At 32.9% G+C, this 23,367-nt stretch overlaps 2 protein-coding genes across 7 annotated transcripts in view; one reads left to right on the forward strand and one right to left on the reverse strand.

Moving 5' to 3' along the window:
* LOC143225996 (ATP-binding cassette sub-family C member 4-like) overlaps positions 1 to 19,450 on the reverse strand; it is a 104,289-nt gene extending 84,839 nt beyond the window's left edge. For 2 of the 5 annotated variants that reach the window (XM_076456321.1, XM_076456322.1), the window contains exon 1: positions 18,973 to 19,450. In XM_076456321.1, the coding sequence (XP_076312436.1) occupies positions 18,973 to 19,064 (92 nt within the window). In that variant the 5' untranslated portion in view covers positions 19,065 to 19,450. The remainder of the gene's footprint in view (positions 1 to 18,972) is intronic. The other 3 variants (XM_076456320.1, XM_076456319.1, XM_076456323.1) reach the window with 3 other exon arrangements.
* The window catches only part of LOC143225999 (histone-lysine N-methyltransferase SETMAR-like), a 33,548-nt gene extending 10,872 nt beyond the window's left edge, over positions 1 to 22,676 (forward strand). The window contains exons 2-3 of one of the 2 annotated variants that reach the window (XM_076456325.1): positions 17,043 to 17,120; positions 21,176 to 22,676. The gene's annotated coding sequence lies outside the window, so the exon portion shown is untranslated. The remainder of the gene's footprint in view (positions 1 to 17,042; positions 17,121 to 21,175) is intronic. The other variant, XM_076456327.1, reaches the window with a different exon arrangement.
* The last annotated feature ends 691 nt before the right edge of the window (positions 22,677 to 23,367 follow it).

A 23,367-nucleotide genomic window follows, 5' to 3' on the forward strand; every position in this document is an offset into this window, starting at 1 on the left:
TTTCCAATCTGGAGTGTCTGCTCTTCTCAGATGACTTAAAGATAGGTCACATTTTGGGACTGTAAGAAGCAACAGTGGGTTGGGCTGACCAGTGGACACAGCAATGTTATCCAAGAAGAGACCAAATTCATTCAACTGGAATACGATGGCCAAAAGGAACAATGGCAGATCGTCTATTCTGAAAAAGTATGGCCCACCAAGGAAGGAAAACACAATATCAAGTGGTATGATTTGGCAAGGAATGAAGTTTTGAAGCATACACTAAAGACAGTTGCAAATGGCAAAGGTACAAAGAAGGTTCATGAGACTCTGTTTATAAGTTCTGAACTGGGGAAGTGCAGAAAGCCCCAGTACAGAGCCAAAATCCCTGATGATGAATGGGGTCCAGCATCTTTAAAGGCCAAGGTCCTGGCAGAGCCATAGACCAGTGATCCATAGTCGAGTTTCAATCAAATAACAGCACAATATATTTTTAGCACAGTACATTGATCCATTCCCAAGTGGTAGAAGAGATGACACGGAGGATTTTCGATGTTCTTGTACATTTGACCCAAAGCTGCTTGATGTGTGGTAAAGGTCAGCTTACAGTCAAAGATAAGAACCAAGAACTTTGTCTCAGGTACCACAGGCAGAACAACTTCACTGATATGGAGTTCAGAATCAGAATGAATACCCCATTGGCGGAAAAAGTACATGCAAATAGTTTTAGAGAGAGAGAAGTTAAACCTGTTTGCTGTGGTTCACTTCAGTATATGATGTGAAAGTCGTCGACATAGAGTCAATTTGCAATAGCAAGAAGGAGTTGTTGAGTGATAGCATTAATCTTTATACCGAAATGTGTGATACTCAAAACACAGTAGCCCTGAAGATTTCCAAGTTCCTGTAGAAAAGAATGGGAAAGTGTGGAGCCCACACGAACTTGAAATCGCTTTTCCATTAAACAAATTGTAATAAAAATGGGCAAATAGCCACATAACCTATATATGAATTGTTTGTTTTTGGATTTTGTGCAAAGCTATTCGAGGGCTATCCGTGCTAGCCATCCCTAATTTAGCAGTGAAGACTAGAGGGAAGGCAGCTAGTTATCACCACCCACCGCCGACTCTTGGCCTACTCTTTTACCAATGAATAATGGGATTGACCGTAAATTACAACGCCCCTACGGCTGAAAGGGCGAACATGTTTGGTGCGACGCGGATTTGAACCCGCGACCCTCAGATTATGAGTCGATTGCCTTAACCCATCTGGGCATGATGAGCCTCCCATATATATGGAGGTCTTGCAAAATGCCACACCTCAATGTCGTATCGTAAGCATTCTCAATTTAAAAGAATATTGATACGAAATATTGTTTGAGAAAGGCTTCTTTGATTGACGCTAAGTCGAATCAGTTGGTCCATGGTGGAGTGCTGTCGTTGGAACCCACACTGGGTGGGAAAGAGGAGGTTGTTTATTTTGAAGAACCAAACAAAACAAGCATTAACCATCTCTCTAAGGTCTTACAGAGACAGCTTGTCAAGCAATTGGATGTTAGTTTGAAGGAATCTTGAGACCTTTCCCAGGCTTAGATAAAGGTAGGACAACAGCCTGGTGCCAGGCATCAGGAAAACATTTTCTTGCCAGATCCAGTGAAAAACAATCAGACGAATAACAAGAGAAGCAGAAGATAGGTGGCACAGCATTTCATAGTGTACATAATCAGGTTCAACCAATGTAATGCCAGACCAAAGAAGAGCCAATTTGAGTTTCACCAGTGCAAAGGGACGATTATAGCCATAGAGACAATCAGTTCGAAAGGAAAGAGGTGATCGATCGCTCTGCCTGAGTCTTGATGGCTAAGAAGGTGGAAAATGAAGAACTGCTAGATACTGGCAAAAGCTTTCGCCTAGAGTATCAGCAATGTTGTCCAATGACCATGTGCACGGGCCTGCTAGAAAGCAATGTGGTGCAACAGTGTGGGATACCTACAAAAAGTATCCCAGGACCGTTTTGAACCTTCTGTGCCATGTGGCAGGCTGGATTCCACCACTGATGAAGATATCGTGGAAAACGTGCCAAGGTGTTAGGAATACATTGAGCAGCTGGATGTTTTATACAGTTAGTTACTGCTGCCATACAGTCGTCTAATGATGGCTTACAGACAATGGCAGGATCAAGTTCTGTGAGAAAAATGAAAGAGGGCCAGTTTGCTTTATCCAGCTTCCACCAAGGCACGCGAGTCGAGTAGCATCAACCACGGCCAGTCTCTCTCAAAATTATAGGAAAATGATCACTACCTCGTGAATCATTGTCAACCCTCTATGAAAAGTGGGAGAACAGTGAAGGGGAACAAATTGAGAGATCAATAGCAGAAAAGGATTGATTAGGTGCATGAAAATAAGTATAAGAACCACTACTGAAAAAGAGAAAAGTTGTGACCAGAGAGCATAAACTCTACAAAGTAACCCCTCCCATCAATATCAGCACTTCACCAGAGGGAATGATGTTCATTAAGCTCCTCCAGGATTAAAAAGGGAGATGGTAACTGTTCAATGAGAACATCAAAGTCTAATTGAGCATAGGTCTCTCTAGGTGACAGGTAGAAAGAACAAACAGTGATGGTACAACCCAAGGAAACACGAATGATCTCAGCATCCAAGTGTGTATTGAGTGACAAAGACAGGGTGGACACACGCTGATCAACCAACAGTGCCAGCCTTCCATGCACTCGTCCATTACACAGTCTGTCATTCTGCACAAAGAAAAACTGCCAAAAGGCGACTGTATCGGCAGGTTTCAGATACTTTTCCTGTAAGGAAAGACATGCAAGATGGTAGGAAGCAATTAGTGTTTTGATGTCATCTAGATTAGAACGTAAACATTGCATCAAGGTGGTCATTTTTATTTATGTGTAGGCGAATTGGTGGAGAGCTCTTCTGTTTACGCCCACGTCTTTTCTCTTTATTGTCTTTATTCGAGGGAGGTCTGTTGACTGCCATGGCAGGTCTTTGGTGTTGAAAGAGGATTCCAGCGACTGAAGATGTGAACAAATTATCGTTTTGTATCTTGGGAAAGGGAAAGATGTACCAGAGGAAATGCCCATACCCAGAACCAAAGGAAATGGCTCTTAGGGTTTGCTGGAATATATGTTAGAGACAGAGATGAGTGTTGAAGTTGATTCATCAACTTTTTCACCATTGAGGACAAAATACTTTTCATTTGGTTTGAGAACGATTCTTTTAAAGACACAGAAAGATCAATCTGCACTCCCACTGTAGTAGTGGATTAAAATAACCTGTCTTGATGGTGGCAGGTGGACGTGGTGATGTAAATGTCAGAATGAGGACATCGGTCGGCATCATAATTCCATCTTTGTGAGTGGAGATACGCCTCACTGCAGAAACTCTCTGGGTTGAGAAACCAGCGAGAATCTCCGACTTGGGGATGTTCTTCAACTCCCTCTCAACAATAATTCCTCGTGATGAATTCAAAGTAGCATGAGGAGTAACCTCAACAGATATATCCCTAATCGCCTTTGAATGCAAGAGGAGTTCACTGTGTTAATATGTGAATGTTTCCACTAAGATGTCACCAGAGGGAAGCATCTTTATTGACTTTGGAGAGCTAGCAAGTCCCTTTAGTCCCTTCTGAATGAAAAAGGGAGACAGATGCTCTAAAGGTTTGTCTGAAAGAAAATGAGGTACAATGAGTTACAGATGTTGAAGATTGCTGCTTAGAATCTTCAAGACGTGATCGTTTACCTATGGACTGTTTTTATTATCTTAAAGTTTTTATTTGAAAGATCCATAATAAAAAAGAATATTTCATTGCCAACTGACCCCACCCACCATGGAGGCCTACGAATGGACGCACTACAATGCCGAACAAGGACACTGCAGCAACGCCAAGGTTTTGTAAGCACTATACCCAAACACTAGCGTCAGATACAATGTACACAACACCTGTTGAGAACATCCAACATTGGTACTTGGTTGACCCTAGCCCAAGTGGACCAGCCGCTGGACCCAAGTGGGGTCACCCCAAGGCCGCCCGTTTACAGGAATTCTAGGCCAAAGTCGTGTGTTAGGGTTGGACCCCTCAACCATCAGGATCCTCTCCTCTCCTTGACGGGTCACAACGTACGGCAAACACGTGAATGGATGGTTAGATCCCAGAGGAGGTAAACTGAAAGAACAATCTTCCCTAGGAGGTCCCCTCACCACGTACAGAAATCCACACCGAGTGGTAATTATTTGTTTGGCTGTGATGAAAGGTTTATTTTGACCTTAGAAGATTCGGAATACATTATGAACGAAATATGAAACACCTTCCATAATTTACTGATGACGTTACCGCAACTACTAGTTAATATTCGATTGAAATCCCCGTTTTTTTTTTTTTTACACGTAATCCATGTAAATGAAATAAAAAATTCACGTGTATTTTGAAAATACGTTATGTGGAAACGTAATCATGTGTTTAAATTATTAAAACACACACGTTTAAGTATTCGTATACGATGCTACGTTCAATAATCCTGCATAGCTAAATACAGCACGTTGAGTTTCTAGAGAAGATATCTACATCTGACTGCAAAGAATCTTTTTAATTGATTACTGTTCCTTGTACGTTAACAGTGTCTTCAACATAAACTGCGAATTAAACAAATATAAACGTATTGATCAATAAAAAACCGTTCTAAAAAACGCTGCTAAAAGGTGTTTATAGCAGTCTACGAAACGAACTGAAGATAAATTATTGCAAAGTGAAGTTATAATGAAAGTAAACTTAGCTGATATGCAGAAACATCTGAATGCATATTCAAAGTGATAAGAAATGGTTTTAGACGAACTGGGCATGAATATTTTAGACCAAAAAAATTGAGAAAGAAAACAGAAAATGTACGTAATCTAATATTATTTTTTAAAAATTATAAGGTGTGTTCATCCTTATGTGAAAGACTTTTAAAATAAACCAAAGTTGAAATCGAAGCCAATCGTTACATGATGGTCATTGTGCCATCACGTGCAATGTCCGGTGCATTAAAAAGTTTGACTAAGCATAAACAAGTAAAATTATACTGAATTGAAAAGCCAATATGCCGTATGAACTCTTCGAACATAGACCTTTCTAAAGATAAGATTTGCAGCGTTTTATCTAGAAATGTTCCGGACAAACAAACGCAAGGGTATTATTTATATAGTTACATCTTGGGGAAGGGGAAAGAGTACAGTTACAACAGTGTTACTTTTTCAATACCATACTTATTAACCTAAAGTATATTTCATGTTCTCATACTTTATCATAATGCTTCTCTTACGTCTTAGACATTAAATCATTTAGCGTGTTTCATTCAAGTAATACAGCTTCTAACGTTGTTTCTCTCTCTGTTTCTCCATTTGCTTCGTTCAAGCACAACCATACAACTGTTTTAATGCCGCCTCACGAACTTTCGAACATAGACGTAGTAATCTCAGACGTCCTTCAAATATCAAGTTTATCTGACTAAACAATGAGGTATACTTTCAGCTTTGAATGTATGAATATAGAGAGTGTAAACATAATAAGTATGGAAACAGCTTGTTCTATACATACACACAATCTTTATTCGTCTTCAGCTAATCTTATACCATATTCTTTGATATAATAAAATATAGACTCGGTATGTACACCTTTCAACTCATGCAATGGGGTAAAGACTGTGGTTATAAGTTTTATTTTAAAATACAGATCTACATTTACAGCTCTTAAGATTTCACTTCATGGTCATACTTTAACACAATATCAAAAGCCGTCAAATATAATATTACAAAACTTATAGCTCTAATATTAAAATCAACAGATCATTATTTTTATTTGTCTGATACATGCGTTTTTATTGTATGACTTAGCAGGTATGTAAAATACGAAAGAATACACAAGAGTAAATATATATTTTTGTTGAAAGTTATGAAACATCACATTGAAAAGATTGCTTTTTTAAGTGTTGTTTCTTAATAAAATATTGATTATTATTTATAATAATGTGCTACAATTCCAGCCAACAGATATCACTAAACTGGATAGATATAAACAAAGGTTAATTATTGAAATATTTCTTACACTATTCTTATCAACTTATCCAGAATGCTATTTCCAAACTTTCAGTAAATATTACACGCTATCAGAAGAGATTATATAATCATAGTAAAATACACATGGATAGGAAATTACAAGTAAGCCAACAGTAAGATACTACTGAATAAACTGTATTCCGAAAGGAAAATTCCTGTAATGTGACTTGTATACTTTCAGCACGTCTCAGGGTTTCTGTCTACTCTAGTTTGAGAATTAGACTTGCACTACAAAAAACACGTGAATCCACTATTTACAGGTTAAACACACAGTTAAAATAGGTAAGAGTGATGAATCTGTATTACACACACACACGCACGTCTTCCTACAACAGCTTGTATGTTGTTTAATAACACAAAGTACAAGTTAATGTTGTTTTTAGTCTGTGTACTGAAAGCATAAAATGAAATTTACAGAAAAGAAAACTAGAAAATATATTAAAGAAAAATTATCCATTCACTTTAAAATCAAATTGTTTCTGAATTAAACTATTTTATATCATCAGCGTTTTTGATGAAAGTGAAAGGATAATTTTTCTTTCATGATAAATTTTATCTACTCGACTCTAGGCTAGGTGTTCCCACACAACATCTGTACTTTAGGTATAACTTGTATGGTTTCAGGGCACCCTTTCACCCACCCCCCGTAACTACACAAAATTCGGAATAAGTAAATTGTAATCAAACTATTCTATCTGGACGAATGTATTTTGGTTTTTATGACTCCTACTTCGAGAACTCAAGAGAAACTGACAGCGACGTGACACATACTATCTTTAGTACAGGTTAGACTTATCCTCTGTTCCCTACGGTTTTATTGGTGTTATCAAAATGGCTGTAAAAGCAACATGTTTTATTTGAAGGAACAGAAATACTTTGCTTTTACAGTTAAAGATTAAACTTAAAAAGACAAACAGACATAAGCCAACCGTCTGTTGTTTGAAGTTAGGCCTTACCATCGATTGAGTTTTCTTTACACATTTAACTCAGTTGTCTTAACATGACAACTGTCAATTTGAATACAAACATATCCTAAAGGGCTATTATCGCTACAAGGTGCTTCAATGGAAACAAAATAACCAGAAAAAAACAACAACAATCGTAACTTTCAAGCAATGGAGAAGTTAGATTATTTTATTCAAGTAAAATTCTCTTAAAATAATAAGTAATAATCTAATTAAGGTAGCTTTAGTGTAAAGAAGACGATACATGAAATTAAAAGATTTACATGAATATCTTCATACTGACTTTAACAATAATTTTTTTTTAATTTTTGTTAAATGCAAAGCTGGAGAAGTGGATTACCGACACTGTTTCCACTACATGTATCAAATCCCGAATCTTATGATGGTCAGGATGGCGCAAATCAATAAATTACCATAAACATCAATTAACAAAATACCTACAAGATGGACAAATTCCTAATGTTGAAATACATTTGTTAAGCATCTAAGAAGTACTAAAACTGAAAAAAATAAATAGATAAATACAGTGATTGCAAATGAAATATAATGGTCACAAACACGCACAGTAAAGTCGGTTTAGACGTAGTATACTGTAAAAAATGTCAGGTTTACATTTCTTCAGTTTGTTGAGCACACAATATTGGGCAGTTGACCACCGTAAAAAACTTCTTTGGCCTATGAATAGCAACAAAACCAGACTTAATGTACGTGGTCAAAATCAGTTTGATAAAGTTTTTTCCTTCTTAACAAGACTCATGGTGCTATTTCGTAATATTATTACACAATCTGAACGAACTTATTCATTTAGATAAAATTTACAATTAAGGAACAAAGCTAGGAAAGTCTCAACTTACACCCAAATTTATACAAATTGTTTTTCAACATATCTAACAAACATTAGGCTGTTTTCAGCGATGTACAAATGCTAGTTACACGATTACAAAAACTTGAGCACAAACATGAGTGAGTACCTACCCAGCTACGCAGTTACATAAGTCTTCTTTAAAACCTAAACCTACCAGAAAATGAGCCAGCTTTTTCAAAGGGTCCATTAAGAACTTAATTTCTACGATTATATAAGACCTTAGAAAAGATAAACATGAAATAACAAAAATCTAGTTTGCTCCGATTTTTTTTTTTTTGGCCTGGCATGGCCTAGCGCGTTAAGGCGTGCGCTTCGTAATCTGAGGGTCGCGGGTTCGCGCCCGAGTCGTGCCAAACATGCTCGCCCTCCCAGCCGTGAGGGCGTTATAATGTGACGGTCAATCCCACTATTCGTTGGTAAAAGAGTAGCCCAAGAGTTGGCGGTGGGTGGTGATGACTAGCTGCCTTCCCTCTAGTCTTACACTGCTAAATTAGGGACGGCTAGCTCAGATAGCCCTCGAGTAGCTTTGTGCGAAATTCCAAAAAATAGCTCCGATTTTTTAAAAAAAATCAACATCAAAGAAGTTTTCACGCTAGTAATAACAAACTACGCTTGAAGTTTTAGTCACTAAAAACCTGCAGTTTCTCTTAGCAGCCACTAACTAACTATTTTGCTTACATTTTATCGTCCTGTGTGTGTCAAAACGTTTTGAGTATATTTTATCGAATTTCTAGCGATAAGATGAACTATAATGGCCTAAACGCATGATATGCATCTCTTATGTTTAAGCTGAAGTGGCCTTAGGTGGATAAACTATATTTGGTAGCGGAAATGGTCGTAAGTGGGCAATATGATTTTATTTCTTAGAAATTGGGTGTGTAAAGAGAGTCTCACGTACCAGTAGTGTTAGCATGTGACAGGAAGAGTTTCAAAGTGCAGTTCATGAGCAACAGAGATCGTCACTTTCTCAAGGTCCCAGTAGTAAAGCTCGTTTTTATTAAAATATACATACGTCTTTAAAAAAATATCATGAAAATCATACAAAAGTAAAATTTATCCTGAAATGACAAGGTGGAAACTTTGAAGCAAATTTAACGATGTTTTTAGTGGCTATTCCATGGATAATTTATCACTGCACACAAACCATGTAGCCTATTCGGCGGAATAAAATATGTGTGTTTGGTAAAAACCTATTTACTTTTTCGGAAGAAAATTTGGTGATATGTTTTAAACAGCTTCGAGTCACTGGACGAACACTTTTTATGAATTTGCCAATTTATTAATTCTAATTAATATAAAATCATTCATTTAACTAACTAAGCAGAGTTAATTTTTTCATCACTGCACAAACGAGTTAAAAAACTACAACATGTGCATAATTGAACACTAAAATAGATTATATATGTTGTTCTTGGTAACTGAATTTTGCGCAAAACTATTCGAGGACTATCTCGCTTACCGTCCTTAATCCAGAAGTAAGAGGCTAGAGAGAAAGTAGTTATCAACACCACCCACTATCAACTCATAGACTCCTGTAATCGAATAATGGATTTGACCATCCCTTATGACACACTGTAACGGATTTACTATTATATATTTATTTTACCTTCTACATTTGTTTAATATATGGATGTAACTTATATTGTTAAATGTGTATTACTAGGTCTCTTTCATTTTCTAAATTTATAGAAGATTCTCGGGTGTAAGAACCAACAATGAAAGATGTGTGTGTATGTGTAAAGAAAAAAACACACACTAGTGATTGCTAGCATTATTGCCAACTGAAATTTCGAAAACCTCGCCTAATGATTAAAAAGATAGTAATCGCAAAACACCGAGAGTTTAATATTGTTGGTTTGCTACAGTTAGTGTACTATAAATACCAGAAGCTATAATTGCCACAAACGCTTATCAATCGTGAAATTACAGGTATTCGACCAGGAATGAAATAATTTCGAGCATTACAAACCATTTAATTTCAGTGACTTAACTTCGTACGTTAGCATTTCTTCGGTTGGGTGTTTTATGGCATAAAGCAACTAGGCTATCTGCGCCATTCTTCGGTTTGGTTTGTTTTGAATTTCGCGCAAAACTACTCGAAGGCTATCTGCACTAGCCGTCTCTAATTTAGAAGTGTAAGGCTAGGGGGAAGGCAGCTAATAATCACCACCCACAGCCAACTCGCGAGCTATTCTTTTACCAACGAATAGTGGGATTGATCGTACATAATAACGCCCCCACAGCTGTAAGGGCGAACATGTTTGATATGACGGAGATTCGAACTCACGACCCTCAGATTACGAATAGAAAGTCTTTACCACTTGGCTATGCCAAGCCAGTATTTCTTCAAAGACATTAGATATTTTTGTTGGGGAAAATCAGTTTTAAAACGGCGTGAAGTCAGCCAACAGAGAACTAGGTAGTTTATCAACTCAGAATTAATTCGCTCATCGTAAACCATGGTTAAAATATGCAGTTCTAGAACAGATAGAAGACTTGATATTATTTGTAAAACATTGGTATATAAATCATTATTTGTAATAACCATCGTTATAAATTGTATTGATGCTTGTATATTAAAATACGTATTTTAAACGAAAATTATATTATCATTCTTATTGGCAAATATACATTTGATACATATCGACATTCAATTAACTTTTAAACTAAATTCGAAATTTTCGAATTTTAAATTTCGAAATTTAAACGCATGCGTTTAATGTTTTAATGATTATATACGTTGAAGATGAATGACATCGCATCTGAATAAGTATCAGTTAAGGAGTTAACTGTTATTACGTTATCATACATTGTTCGAAACTACTAAACAGCTAAAAATATATTACTTCAATTTTCAAATAATATGCATTTAAATGTAATATTTTAATACACATATTCATTCCACATGTTAATATATAAACTAAGTTGTGCATTTTTTTATCCCATTTGTTCACTGCCGGGATGGTATGCGAGAGTATTCTACTCATAACAAAAATATAGTACATATATCGTATTTCATCGTAACATGGCAGTGCAATCAAGGTTTCTAGTACTTTCCACATCTCATACTTGGCAGACGTTAGGCACTATTGTACTCGTATATTTATGAGCATAACTGAACAATGCCACTGACGGGTGAATATATATATACATTAATCCGAATATGACGCACTGTGTGTACACTTTGGCATTATCTATACCGTTTTTTTCATGATTGGTTTGACAGGATTGAAGGCATAAGATATTCCCCAAAGCATTTTTAGCATTATCATCATAGTTATTTTAATGAACTTTTATCACCTGCAATGCTTAGCAGCCGGTATAATTTTTCTATCTTTCTGTATTGTAATGCGCAATTTCAAGTTTATTAATTTTTACTGGTCTATGGCGCTGAATATTTTTACCCATTTATAATGTACTGTGTAGTTCCGTAGTGTTACAACTACATAAAAATTATAATTTATAGCTTAAAAATACTGTGAGACAAACCATGGAGCTAAACGTACCGAGCATGCATGCGTGCGTGTGTAAAAACGGCTCGTTTGGGTTGAGAAAATTTTTTACGTAAAGGAGCGAACAACGTTTCGACTTTCTTCGGTCAACGTCAGGCTCCTCTGCGTAAAAATTTTCTCAACCGAAACGAGCCGTTTTTACATACATATTTTTGTCTCCACAAGTGGGTTTTTCTCGACATCACTGATTGTATATGCTATAAATAACAATAATTAAATAAATAAACTCTCGTAATTCTGATTTGTAAATGAATTAAATGCGAATTGTTGACAATAATACTTTGATTACTTAATCTATTTTACATCATAGCAGTTGTTCATACAAATTATGACAAATAGTTCCTTGAATATTACAATATCTGTCATACCAAAGCTACCACACTAAGAACTGGCACCAGTCAAAAGGGCAAGACACATGCAGGTGATTGATAATATAATATTATTCTCGACTTTCAGTTATAACTTCTTTAGGTTACTATGCACAACATGTTACAGCTGATAAGCACTGATAATATTCTAGCTTAGGTAATCATATAATAATACACGAATTTGGCTCTTTGTATCCCTTACTCTTTTTTTGATAAAAGGCAGTTATGTTTTATGTCATGCTAACAACAAAAAACACTGTGTTGAATACTTTGTTCAAAATGAATGATAAAATTTAAATCATTGTACATTTTTTCTGGTATGCGTACCTTCTTATAGCAAAGCAATACTTGGCTATCTGCTGGGTCCACTGAGGAGAAATGAACCCCTGATTTTAGCATTTGTAAATATAAGACTTTCCACTGTCCCATTGGGGGGACTTTAACTGTTAACTTAGATAAATTATAGTAATGGTTATTTATCAATGTCCTTTATCAGGGACTCAAGAAAAAAATGCTTGCCCTTTCAGCTTTGGGGATACTATAATGTGATAGTCAATCCCACTATTCGTGGATAAAAATGTAGCTTAAGAGTTGGTGGCAGGTGGTATGATTAGCTGCTTATCTTTCTTATCTTTCACTGCTAAATTAGAGATAGTGAAGATACCCTTGTGTAGCTTTGCACAAAATTCAAAACAAACCAAACTTGATAGTGATATTAATTAGTTTTTGTTTTGCTGTGAAGACTTACCAGTACTCAGGTTCAATTCTTTTAAAAGTTGGAATCATTTTTCCCCTAATAATTTACAGCAAGAAAAGTTTGGAATCAGGTATGTCTTTTGGTAGTTATCGACAGTCTTATGACCAAAAATATGGCATTTGTTGGTCATATGAGAAGGCAGGGGCTATAGCCCATCCAATCATCCCCACCCTCCTGTGCATATCACTGATAAATTGCAGGGTCAGTACAATCATGTGCAGAGGATTTGTAATGAGCTATTCACAATCTTTTTTATTCAATTCCACACAGTAGTTCATTAAACTATAAACATTTTGTTTTTCATCAGTATTTTTTTGTGTTACATTATAGATGATACATTAATTGAAATCATTATTGAATAATAGTGGAATTCGATTTTTTTAACCTCCATATCACTTTGGTCAGCTTTATAACTTTAGTGAAAACAAATCAAATCTAGGAATTTCTAATCAAAAGAGTACTACCTTATAAAACAAACATGTTCAACAGCCAGGTCAGAGGCTCCAAGGTTCAGGTTTATCTATCCTTAACATTAGACTACTGATCTGGTAGAAAGTAATCAGCAAACAACATCTGTCAACTATTCTTAACAAAACAGCAGAAATGATAATTACTTTAATAAAGCACTTGTAGGTAAAAATGAAAAATGTGTTCAGCAGTATTTTGCAAACTCAAACCTTGTATCTTCCAGTCAACAAATCAAGATGTTAAACACAAGTCATCCAGTTGCCCAAATTAAATCTACTTAAACAGATTACACTTTTTTCAAGTAATGAGGCACTTAATACATTTTAACCAAAACTGCAATGAACAGGAACAAAATAAAGTATTCTTAGGTATTACAAACCTACAGCTACAGGTAGGACTTAATTTTTAGTTTTTGATTAACTTAATAGATTTGAACAAATGAAAATATGAATATATAGCTATTTACTATATACATTATAAAAATATCAAAAAACAGTAATAAATCTAGTTAAAACATTTTTGTTCAATACTGCTTCAAATTATGAGATTTATGGAGTTATAAAGCCACAACATATCAATAACTGTCCTAATGAACCATATCTTTTCCAGCACTTACATGCTTAGGTTTTTTTTTTTTTCATTCTTAGTTTATTGATTTATGATCATAAAATACAATGTCGGTGGTTATTTTTCTTTTTTCATTATCATTAATTTGGAATAGGTGTAATATAGGCAAACTGATTTATTTAAGTGTTTTTGCTGATAAGGTTCCTAGAAATGTACAACTACTCATTTCTGATATATCACGTGGTAACCATCGTTATGGTAGTCATCTACAGTCAGCAAACATTAACATGCACAGTCTCACAACTTGCATATCATCAATTAACACTTTACTAAACCCATATAGATGTTTGGTATATACAATTTCACTTTCACTGGTCACTTTTCCTCTTGGCAAACAGCAAACATTGTCACAGTTATCATTAATATGTTATCACAACATTCACTATAGGATAAGTGTTGCAGCTACACTTGCCCATGTTAGAAGTGTAAGTTATACATATCCATTTTTCTTTAATATTTCAGACACACACACGTGTATGTATGTATATATATATATTTTTTTTTTGTTAATCATATTCCAGTTGCAAGTCTATAAAGATATATTAATTTTCAATGTGTTTATTTTTCATAACATTTTTTGCTATGTCTAGTTATAGACAGTCTCAACCAAGAAACAACTTTGTACAAATTATGAAAGATAATTAAAAGACTGAATTTCAGACTTAATAATTTTGTAGTTATATTTGTTACTTCAATACATATAAAAAATTTTAGAAATTAAGAACTAGCAATTCATACATGGTGATTATAAAAAAAACAATATTTAAAATGAATCAATGATCTCACACCACTCCTAAGAGAAACAAAACACATTAATGTATTTCAAACCATATTCTTTTTGTATCTACATTATATCACTTTTCTTATAAACTAGTACTGACTTATGTTCTCTTCTTTCTCTTTCTTTCAATGATAAAATATTGGTGATTTGATTATAATGTGTGTCACTGTGCACGATACTAAAAAGATCAATAAGTTCTATTCAGAACAGATGTGAAAGTTATTGAAACATGCTGTATCATGTATAATCTTTCTTGAATAAGACTTACAATTCCCAGTTTCTGGTGAATTTAGTTACACAATGAAAAGTATAGTATTCCAGATGTGGAGTCTTCTTTTATGATAACTCTGTATTTCTATTTCTTTTTAGTAATGTGCTCAAAGAACAAATAAATTGTCTCTCTTTCCTCAATGCTAATAATATGATAGGAAGTAATTATTTTTATTCTCAAAATATTTGAATAAATGTTTTTTAATTAATTATAACCTAGTAAAAATATATATGTGAAGAATACTAGAAATAAGATAGTCACTTTAAGAAAATGTTATATATTTGGTCAACTCCTTTGAGTATTGTTTAATTAGAATTTTGAATGATTTTATGTTGCATTGAAATATTCTTCTTGGTAACTCCTTATTGACTGAAATGTGGAAAAACTTGTTATCAAAAACATATTTCTACTTAGTCAACTATATTAAATTGCACATTATTAACTGTAATGGTAAAGGCTGTGAATGTTATTCTGAATTTCACATCATTTACATTGGATTGTCTTCTTAGTTATAGTTTTGTTGGAATGTCCATTATTTTGAATTTTATATTCCTATAATTATTTTTGAAGTTGAGGGATGACCTACAGTTAAAGGGCTTACTTTTCACCTTGTTTTTTTTATTATATTTTTATGTTCTTGATAACAATCGGGCATGATTTTATTCAGAATAAGTTAATTACAATTAATTTTTGTTTCAATTTGGTTTAGATTAACCAGTTTCATTATAACATAAGCTCACATTATAAACTGAAGCAACACCACAATTACTTTTCAGAATGCAATTATCTTAACTACATGTGCGTGATTTAAGCTCGAGTATCTATATTTGTTGCATTTCTTAATTTTCATACAAGTTTAGTTAACTGAAAATTATGCCGTAGTCATGGTATCTCAAGTGCCTATGTTCAGATCCAGAAAGATAAATTGATGATTTTTATTTTGAAGTAATTGGGATTACTTTGATGATGAAAACAAACTTCTAAAATAGAGTGCACTGTTTTCATGACAATGTTTTGCAATCCAGCTGTTAACCTACCACATGACTTTAAATTGAAGACTTTGTTTGTGGGCCTCCAAGTTTGTTCATTTTAAGCCAGCATTTTTTTTTAAGTAAAGGTTGACATTTTTCTAATGCTACAATGTCCACAGAAAGATTAAAAACTTTACAAACTGCATGCCAAGCTATTAATTCCTCTGTTGGTTATTAGAATTTATATAGTTTCAGTTGTTTTTCAGTTCAAATATGGTTAGAAGGATAAAGATTTTGTAGAGATGAACACTTATTTGTTTCCTTTGGTTTACATTACTGTTAAAAGCTTCTCTGAAATGATATTTTTTTTAAAGAAGCCATGGTTTCATGGACCCAAATCTGGTAAACAATTAGCATCCATGTCCTACAATGCACTTCATGAAGAAATATAGCTACCAAATGTGGTAGCTAACCACAACAGTAGTTATAACACAGATGTCAAAACAGAAAGCCTTTAAACGGATAACACAAACTTCTTTGTTGAAGTTGCACAGTCTTATTTTATGGCCTAATAATGGTATGTCAGAATGTCAAAATGTTCTGTAAGAAATACTCTACATAAGAGTTAACTTATCTTTTGGAGTTTCTTACACTATTGACCAAAAGACAATTGCAGATATCACACCAAAGTCACCCCTCTACCTACCCATATAATCAAACAAAACTTAAATTCTTTGTTTCATTCTGCTTGTGCAACATAAATTACAATTATCAGACAAATGAATTTCATAGACTTATAACTTACAGAGAAATCATATTGCTGAAAAACAATCTTTTTACAACTTTGAAACTAATTATATTCAAATTGATATTGACAACCCTTTTCAATTCACCACTCAAAACAGACCTGCTCTAAGTAAATTTATGTTTTTGTTTCTGAATATAACTTATGCACATTTCATTATCAATTTATTATTGTAAGCTCATAAATATTAGATTATATAATATTATTTTCCATAAATATATTTACCTTAAATCCTATCCTTTCATTAACTAAATGCATTTGTATTTATCTATACATTCCATAGAATGCTTTACATAATAGATTACATTATTTTAGTTTTCATCCTTTTTTTTCATCCTGTCTAAAAGTTCAAATACTGATATAAAGGTATATTCATGCCACATTGCATATATTCTAATACAATGACAAAAACATTGTACACAATAATACCTGCTATGAAAACAAAACAGTTCTACAAACCAAATAAAAATTGCCCATAAGTATATATAATTTCAATCATTCGTATGCTTTTTATATATATAGTAAATAAACACTACACATACTACTTATTATTTTTATAGATCTGTGAACAACCTATCCCATACTGAACATTCCACCAACACATTTGCATTTTTGTATGAAAAAAATTAAAATTTCAGGTAAGTGAGCTCAATCAAATCAAATGAAATAAGAACAAGTTGCATAAAATAATTTTTAAAGGTTTATAAAGCAATTTTAAAAAATCCCACAAACGTGAAGTAACAATTTAACTTGGACTAAGAGATTTCAGATTTACTTAAATGAATATTTTTGTTTGCCTTTGCTTTTTGTCGTTTATTTGTTACCTCTTGAATATAAAAACTGAAAAAGTTAACAAGCTTAACAACATTACTTTCAAGTATGACAGGAAAACACTTTTTTGGATTACAAGTTCTTTTACTTCTTTAAGGTATAAAATAATCATTTGTAGTTACTATTATTTATTATTGCAAAAGAAAAACTATGTGGAAAGAATTTAGGATAATGTCTCACCAAAGTTTTATACTTCAGTATATAAAGTATGGGTTAAAAGGAAGAATGAATAGTTGTTTAGGACTTAAAATAGTGTAAAGTATCTTTTTAATTCTAGTTCTCATTTTTAAAGATCTTTATATATCAAGTAGCCCCAAGATACTTTTAAGAAATAACCTTATGTATTTGTAAAGGTACAAAGAAATTCACAGAAACAATTAATAGTCTTAATAAGCTTGGCTACTTAGTCATATTAACTTGACAATGGTTTGCACAAATAATCCAGGATCAATGACTGAATTATACCATAAATAACTGTACCTGTATTACCTGTATCTTTATTCCTAGCTTTCAAGAGAAAAAAAATCTTCATGATTATTTTTTAATTTCTGAAATTGATTATTGCAGTACTGTACCAACTTTCGAATAGTAACATTTGGCCTTTTGCAGGACTTATACTGAAAAGTAAAACGACACATGATAATCTGCGATTAATAAAAATATTTAACCCAATTAATCACAGATAATTATCAAATCATAAAATGCATGAATATCTGTTAATCTCATCAACAGCTTTAGTTATATTATTATCAACGCCTGCAGAAATTTTTCAAGGGGGTGGGACAAAGTAGGGTGGAGTTGCAAATTGAATTAATATAAATATACTGAATAAATATACAATTATGCTTTCCACTTTCTCAGTAGAGGTAGGTGCCCCACTTAAACCGTTGGGAAGGCCCATGGTTATATAAAATTATAATTATCACATGACAAGGAAAGGGTAATAAACAAAAACAAAGAAGAGGTTATATTTTACTTTTCAACCGTCATACTCAGTCACAATAACTTCATGTTGGATGTACATTATAAATTAACCACTAATGCATCAGCAATGACAGTACTAGTAGCCAGTAATACAAGATCGTTTATGTGAAATCTGAATTGAACATATTATCGAGTAATACAAAATAAAAGCTTCTTTTATGAATATTTTTAATACTACTGCTACATTTCTTAGAAATGAAACCTACCCAAAGCTTTTAACTTGTAAGCCGAAATAGGCTTAACATTTGTTGCTACTGCTGAAATATCAATATATATTAAAACACACATCCTAGCTAACCGCTTAGGCGGGAAAGATACGGAAATTAAACATAGGTTAAACAATCGCCAAGCTTTTAGTGAAAACGTACAAAACATGAATTATTTAAACTCTTCTTTAATTTTACATTTTGATTACTTTCAGCTTTCAAGAATACAGTAACGTAACTTAAAGTTTTAGCCTTACTGTTAGTTATAACTTACACAGCTGTTAGCGCTACTGATTAACACCTGTGTACATTATCTCAACGATGATGTAGCTGAGCTACGCGTCAAGTATAAATATACTAAACTTATAAATACTATCACGGTAGAAGTACCGTTGTACCAGTTTTGTTATTCTTAAGACTCTTACAGTGCGAGTAATACGTTATAACTCAAAACTACAGTTTTACTTACCAAAATAAAATTCTCGACAAGAAGTTGGCGTTTTCAAACGGATTGGGGTTACCATCTTCTTCTTCTGTGTTAATTTTCGTTTTTTTTTTCATTATTAAATGTTTTTAACCGACACAAAATTCACTAAATTATAACCTTGGAAATTAAACATCGCAATAACTTGAATAAATTAACAAAATAACCTATTACTACCAATTTACGTATTTAGTTATTACAATATTACTAATAACAAAAATAGTAAATTTACTAAAATTACGCCACTGGTGTCTAATGCACACTTCTTAATTCTAAATTTGTAATGAATTAAAACAATATATTAAGTTAATCGCAAGCTTTGCAATCTAATAATACCAGATGTCACACAGACGCAAAAATACACTTCCCAACACACGAACTTGTCCAACGACAGTGAACATTCACCAGCCAACCAACAGCGACAGACCTTGATCAAGCATTTTAAGGCTCTTCCAACACAACTAGATAGAAATCCGGAAGATTGGTTAACAAGTTATTCAACGTTGATTCGGAATCAAGTGGTTATATATAAACTAGCATGGTATAATACATATATTTTGAATAGTTTATAATATTTGTGCGAAAAGAGTATTTATTAAAAAGTAAAATAATATTATTTGCTTCTGTTTTGCAACATTATTTATTACGTAATGATATAAAAAAGAGTTGCTATGGTTTCGGAGCATGTGATACTAATGGCTGTATAAATGAGTCAATCTCTAATAATTACGGCCTGGCATGGTCTAGCGCGTTAAGGCGTGCATTTCGTAATCTGAGGATCGCGGGTTCGCGCCAGAGTCGCGCCAAAACATGCTCGCCCTCCCAGCCGTGGGGGCGTTATAATGTGACGGTCAATCCCACTTTTCGTTGGTAAAAGAGTAGCCCAAGAGTTGGCGGTGGGTGGTGATGACTAGCTGCCTTCCCTCTAGTCTTACACTACTAAATTAGGGACGGCTAGCACAGACAGCCCTCGAGTAGCTTTGTGCGAAATTCCAAAACAAAACATCTAATAATTAATGGTAGCCGTAAAAGTAATTTCCTGTTTCACAACTCGAAATTATATACAGTATATGTATTATTCTAAACATTAACATGAAGCAAAACGAAACATTACTAAAAACGTTAACCCATTTCAAATGTTCTGTAAATGGGCAAAAATATTTTTGTTTCAAATAAAACTTGCACCATTTCAATTTTTCCGCTTAAAAGTTTTTGTGATGGCTACCTTCATATGATAGCAGATTACCCCAAAACAATATTTTAATCATAACATCTATACTCCATCATCCAGGCTTTGAGCATTCACTCATTATTTATTCCCTCAGATCCTAGCTCAATTAATAAACTGATAAAATTTCCTTAAATTAAGCCCAGGAAAGTGTGTATGGATATATTTTAAAATATCTAAATTAAGAGGATACTGTTATGTTGCACTCTTTCTTTTGAATATTAAAATGTAATTTTATTGCTGTGTTATGTTTATGCTCGTATTTAATTTGCCCACTTTTATATATATGCGTCTAAAAATGATGAATCGTCAATATACCTTGCACATAATATTCTGACTGTAAGTCATTCAAAATGCTTCTATTCTTAATTTATTGTTTCTATAGATATTTCTGTCATGACATTTGATGTTTCAAATAAAAGTTTTTTTATAATTATCTTTTTAACCTGGAAGTGATTCATGATGCTTTGTTAGTATCATAAATATCAATAAAAGAGGAAGAGAGAACATTTTCACCCCTTAAATTTCACAACAAATTCCACATATTATGATGTAAACTTAACATTGTAGTTAAACTTTAATATTGTAGGTTTAAGCACATATAACAGGTATTCTTTTAGTCTGTTTGACTTACCCTGTAAAAGTTGATCCCCTACATCCATGGTTTGCTCCCTCCACTCTTGAAAATTTTCCTGTGGGCACCCATGTTATAAACGGTTCTTCTCTGATTTGGAATGGATCAGGTAAAATTGTTTGCCATAAACACTTCACTAACATTTATGCTTAAGGTTCCAAATATCATTCTGTTATGATAAATAAGCTAACTCTTTAAGAAAATAATTGTTTAATATCTATAATGTTTATGCATGATTTTGGCATGATTATATTTCTTTGAAATAGGAGATTCGTCCAAGAGAAGTCGTGTTTTCAATATATCATTGCTATATTTGTTTTCCTTAGGATCAAAGAAAGAAGAAAAATTTAAACGAGCAAACTGTGAACATGTGAATTTTTCTGATGATTTTTGGCAAATTCAAAAAAATATCGTTAATATATATAGTCACTTAAGATATTTTATAGTGATATGCAATTTATAAAAAAAAAAAAAAACATTTTTTGGCTAACAATATACTTATTAGTTTTCAAGGATTTAGTGTTAATTTCTTTCTTAAACCATGTTCTTATTTAATTCTATGCTGTTTTTAAGTGTTCAGATGTATTTGGCCTCAAGCATAGTATAATGAAGACCAAGCATGAGATGCAAAATCTCTGTAGATGATTCTGTCAAGTTTATAAATGAATGAATTAACTATAATGGTTTATATATATGGACAACTATCTTTCAATAATTGTGTTCAGACAGTGAATTGTGTAGTTTCGTTGAGGATATCACTGATTCAAGCCTGGCCTTCCAGCACTTTTTGATTTTTCACCTGCTCTCAAACAACAGGTTTTACCCTCGATTATGTAAAATTGAAAAGACAGATTATTTTCAAAGCTTTTTGAAAATTTATAGATTTTTAAAACTCATTTTTATTATGTATATTTTGACTTTGTATGAATTTGGATTACATTATAAAATATATTTTTATTTGTGTGTGTATTTAGATCACATTATAATATGTGATATTTTCACTTTATTGTATTGTTGTTACTGATAAATTTCATGATACATATGATGATGTTCTTTGTATGTTTACTACTGTTATTAATATATTTGGATATAGAGATGCTGCTTCTTTACTATCTGTTCTTTTTAGAGATACTAATTTAAACCTAGACAACTTTTTAAAGTAAATGTTAAAATTTCTTTGGATATACATCAATTACTTGCAAAAATAATAACTGTTCAAGGTGCTCCACCACAGCGATTAAGCAACTTTTACTTTTCAAGAAACTTTTTCTAAAACTTCTAATGTCATCTACTTCTTGACTTGTGCAGAATACAACACATAGAAACATTTTCTATTACGTTACATTTAAAAATTAACAAAAGCTTTCCTCACTCAATTAAAATTGATCTTTCGCATTTACGTGCTTTCGCTAGTGTTAAAATTATTATTTTACATTATGTACACTACTCTAATAAATGAACTGAAAAATATATTACTTTATCTTAAAACACTTTAAATATACTTTAATATATTTTCCAAGTCTTTCAAAACAATAACGCTATTCACTTAATAAATCTGCCTGTTTCATCCTTTAGCTTTTTCTTGTTAATTCTTTATGCAAGCATTAAAGATTGAGGTGAAATGTTATAACAAACAAAAAAGAAGTGATTTTAAAGAATTTTATTAAACCCTTTATTATTTCTATTTTCTTAGTTGAATAATTAATTGTTTAAGAATTCAGTTTTTAATGTAAATATTGCCTTATCCAAACAGATTTCTTTTTCATTTCACGAAGCACATATGAAAGTTTTATCAAATTTAAAATTGGTGTAGAATCACTTACTACTTCTTTCCATAGTACATTGAAAAAAGAAAACCCTCTACAGTAACTGTTTTCAAACATAACATAGTAAACGATCTGTCTTTGCTGCCATTAATTCATCAGAGTATCACTAATAATTTGTTTTCCACAGAAACATTTACCCAACATTGGGTTGTAAGTACAATGAACCAGTTGGACATTTTATTGGCTTTTGTCAATATTTTAATTTGGCTGACAATACTGTTTAGTTTTATTATCACTATTATAACAACTGGGCTGATGTCTTTTATCAGCATGTAACCTGATAATTTTAGAGCGTGATGAACTTTTGAAACCTCTGGTAAAAATGTTTTAACTTCAGTTTTCCTAGGAATAAAAACAAATTTCTCACTCTTAAATTGTTAGAAAGAATTATTGATGAACATACCTTGAAAAATCAGCAAAAAAACAAACAAAAACTACCAAGGTACTTTTATCAATAGGAAAAAAAATCATCTCCTCACATTTATTAAAAATAACTCCAAAACCAAAATTATATTTCTATCTATGAAACTTACATTCCGTATCGACTGCTTTAACAAAAATTTACTAGCTCATGAAGAATCTATGATATCTTTGTACATAAAGCTGTATATAATTTTACATTAATGTATTAAAAGTCTTGTTTTTATTCTCTCTTCAAAGAAAACACCACTTTCACTGAAAGTGAGATCACT

Source organism: Tachypleus tridentatus, chromosome 9, assembly GCF_004210375.1.
Source record: "Tachypleus tridentatus isolate NWPU-2018 chromosome 9, ASM421037v1, whole genome shotgun sequence".
NCBI lineage: Eukaryota > Metazoa > Arthropoda > Merostomata > Xiphosura > Limulidae > Tachypleus > Tachypleus tridentatus.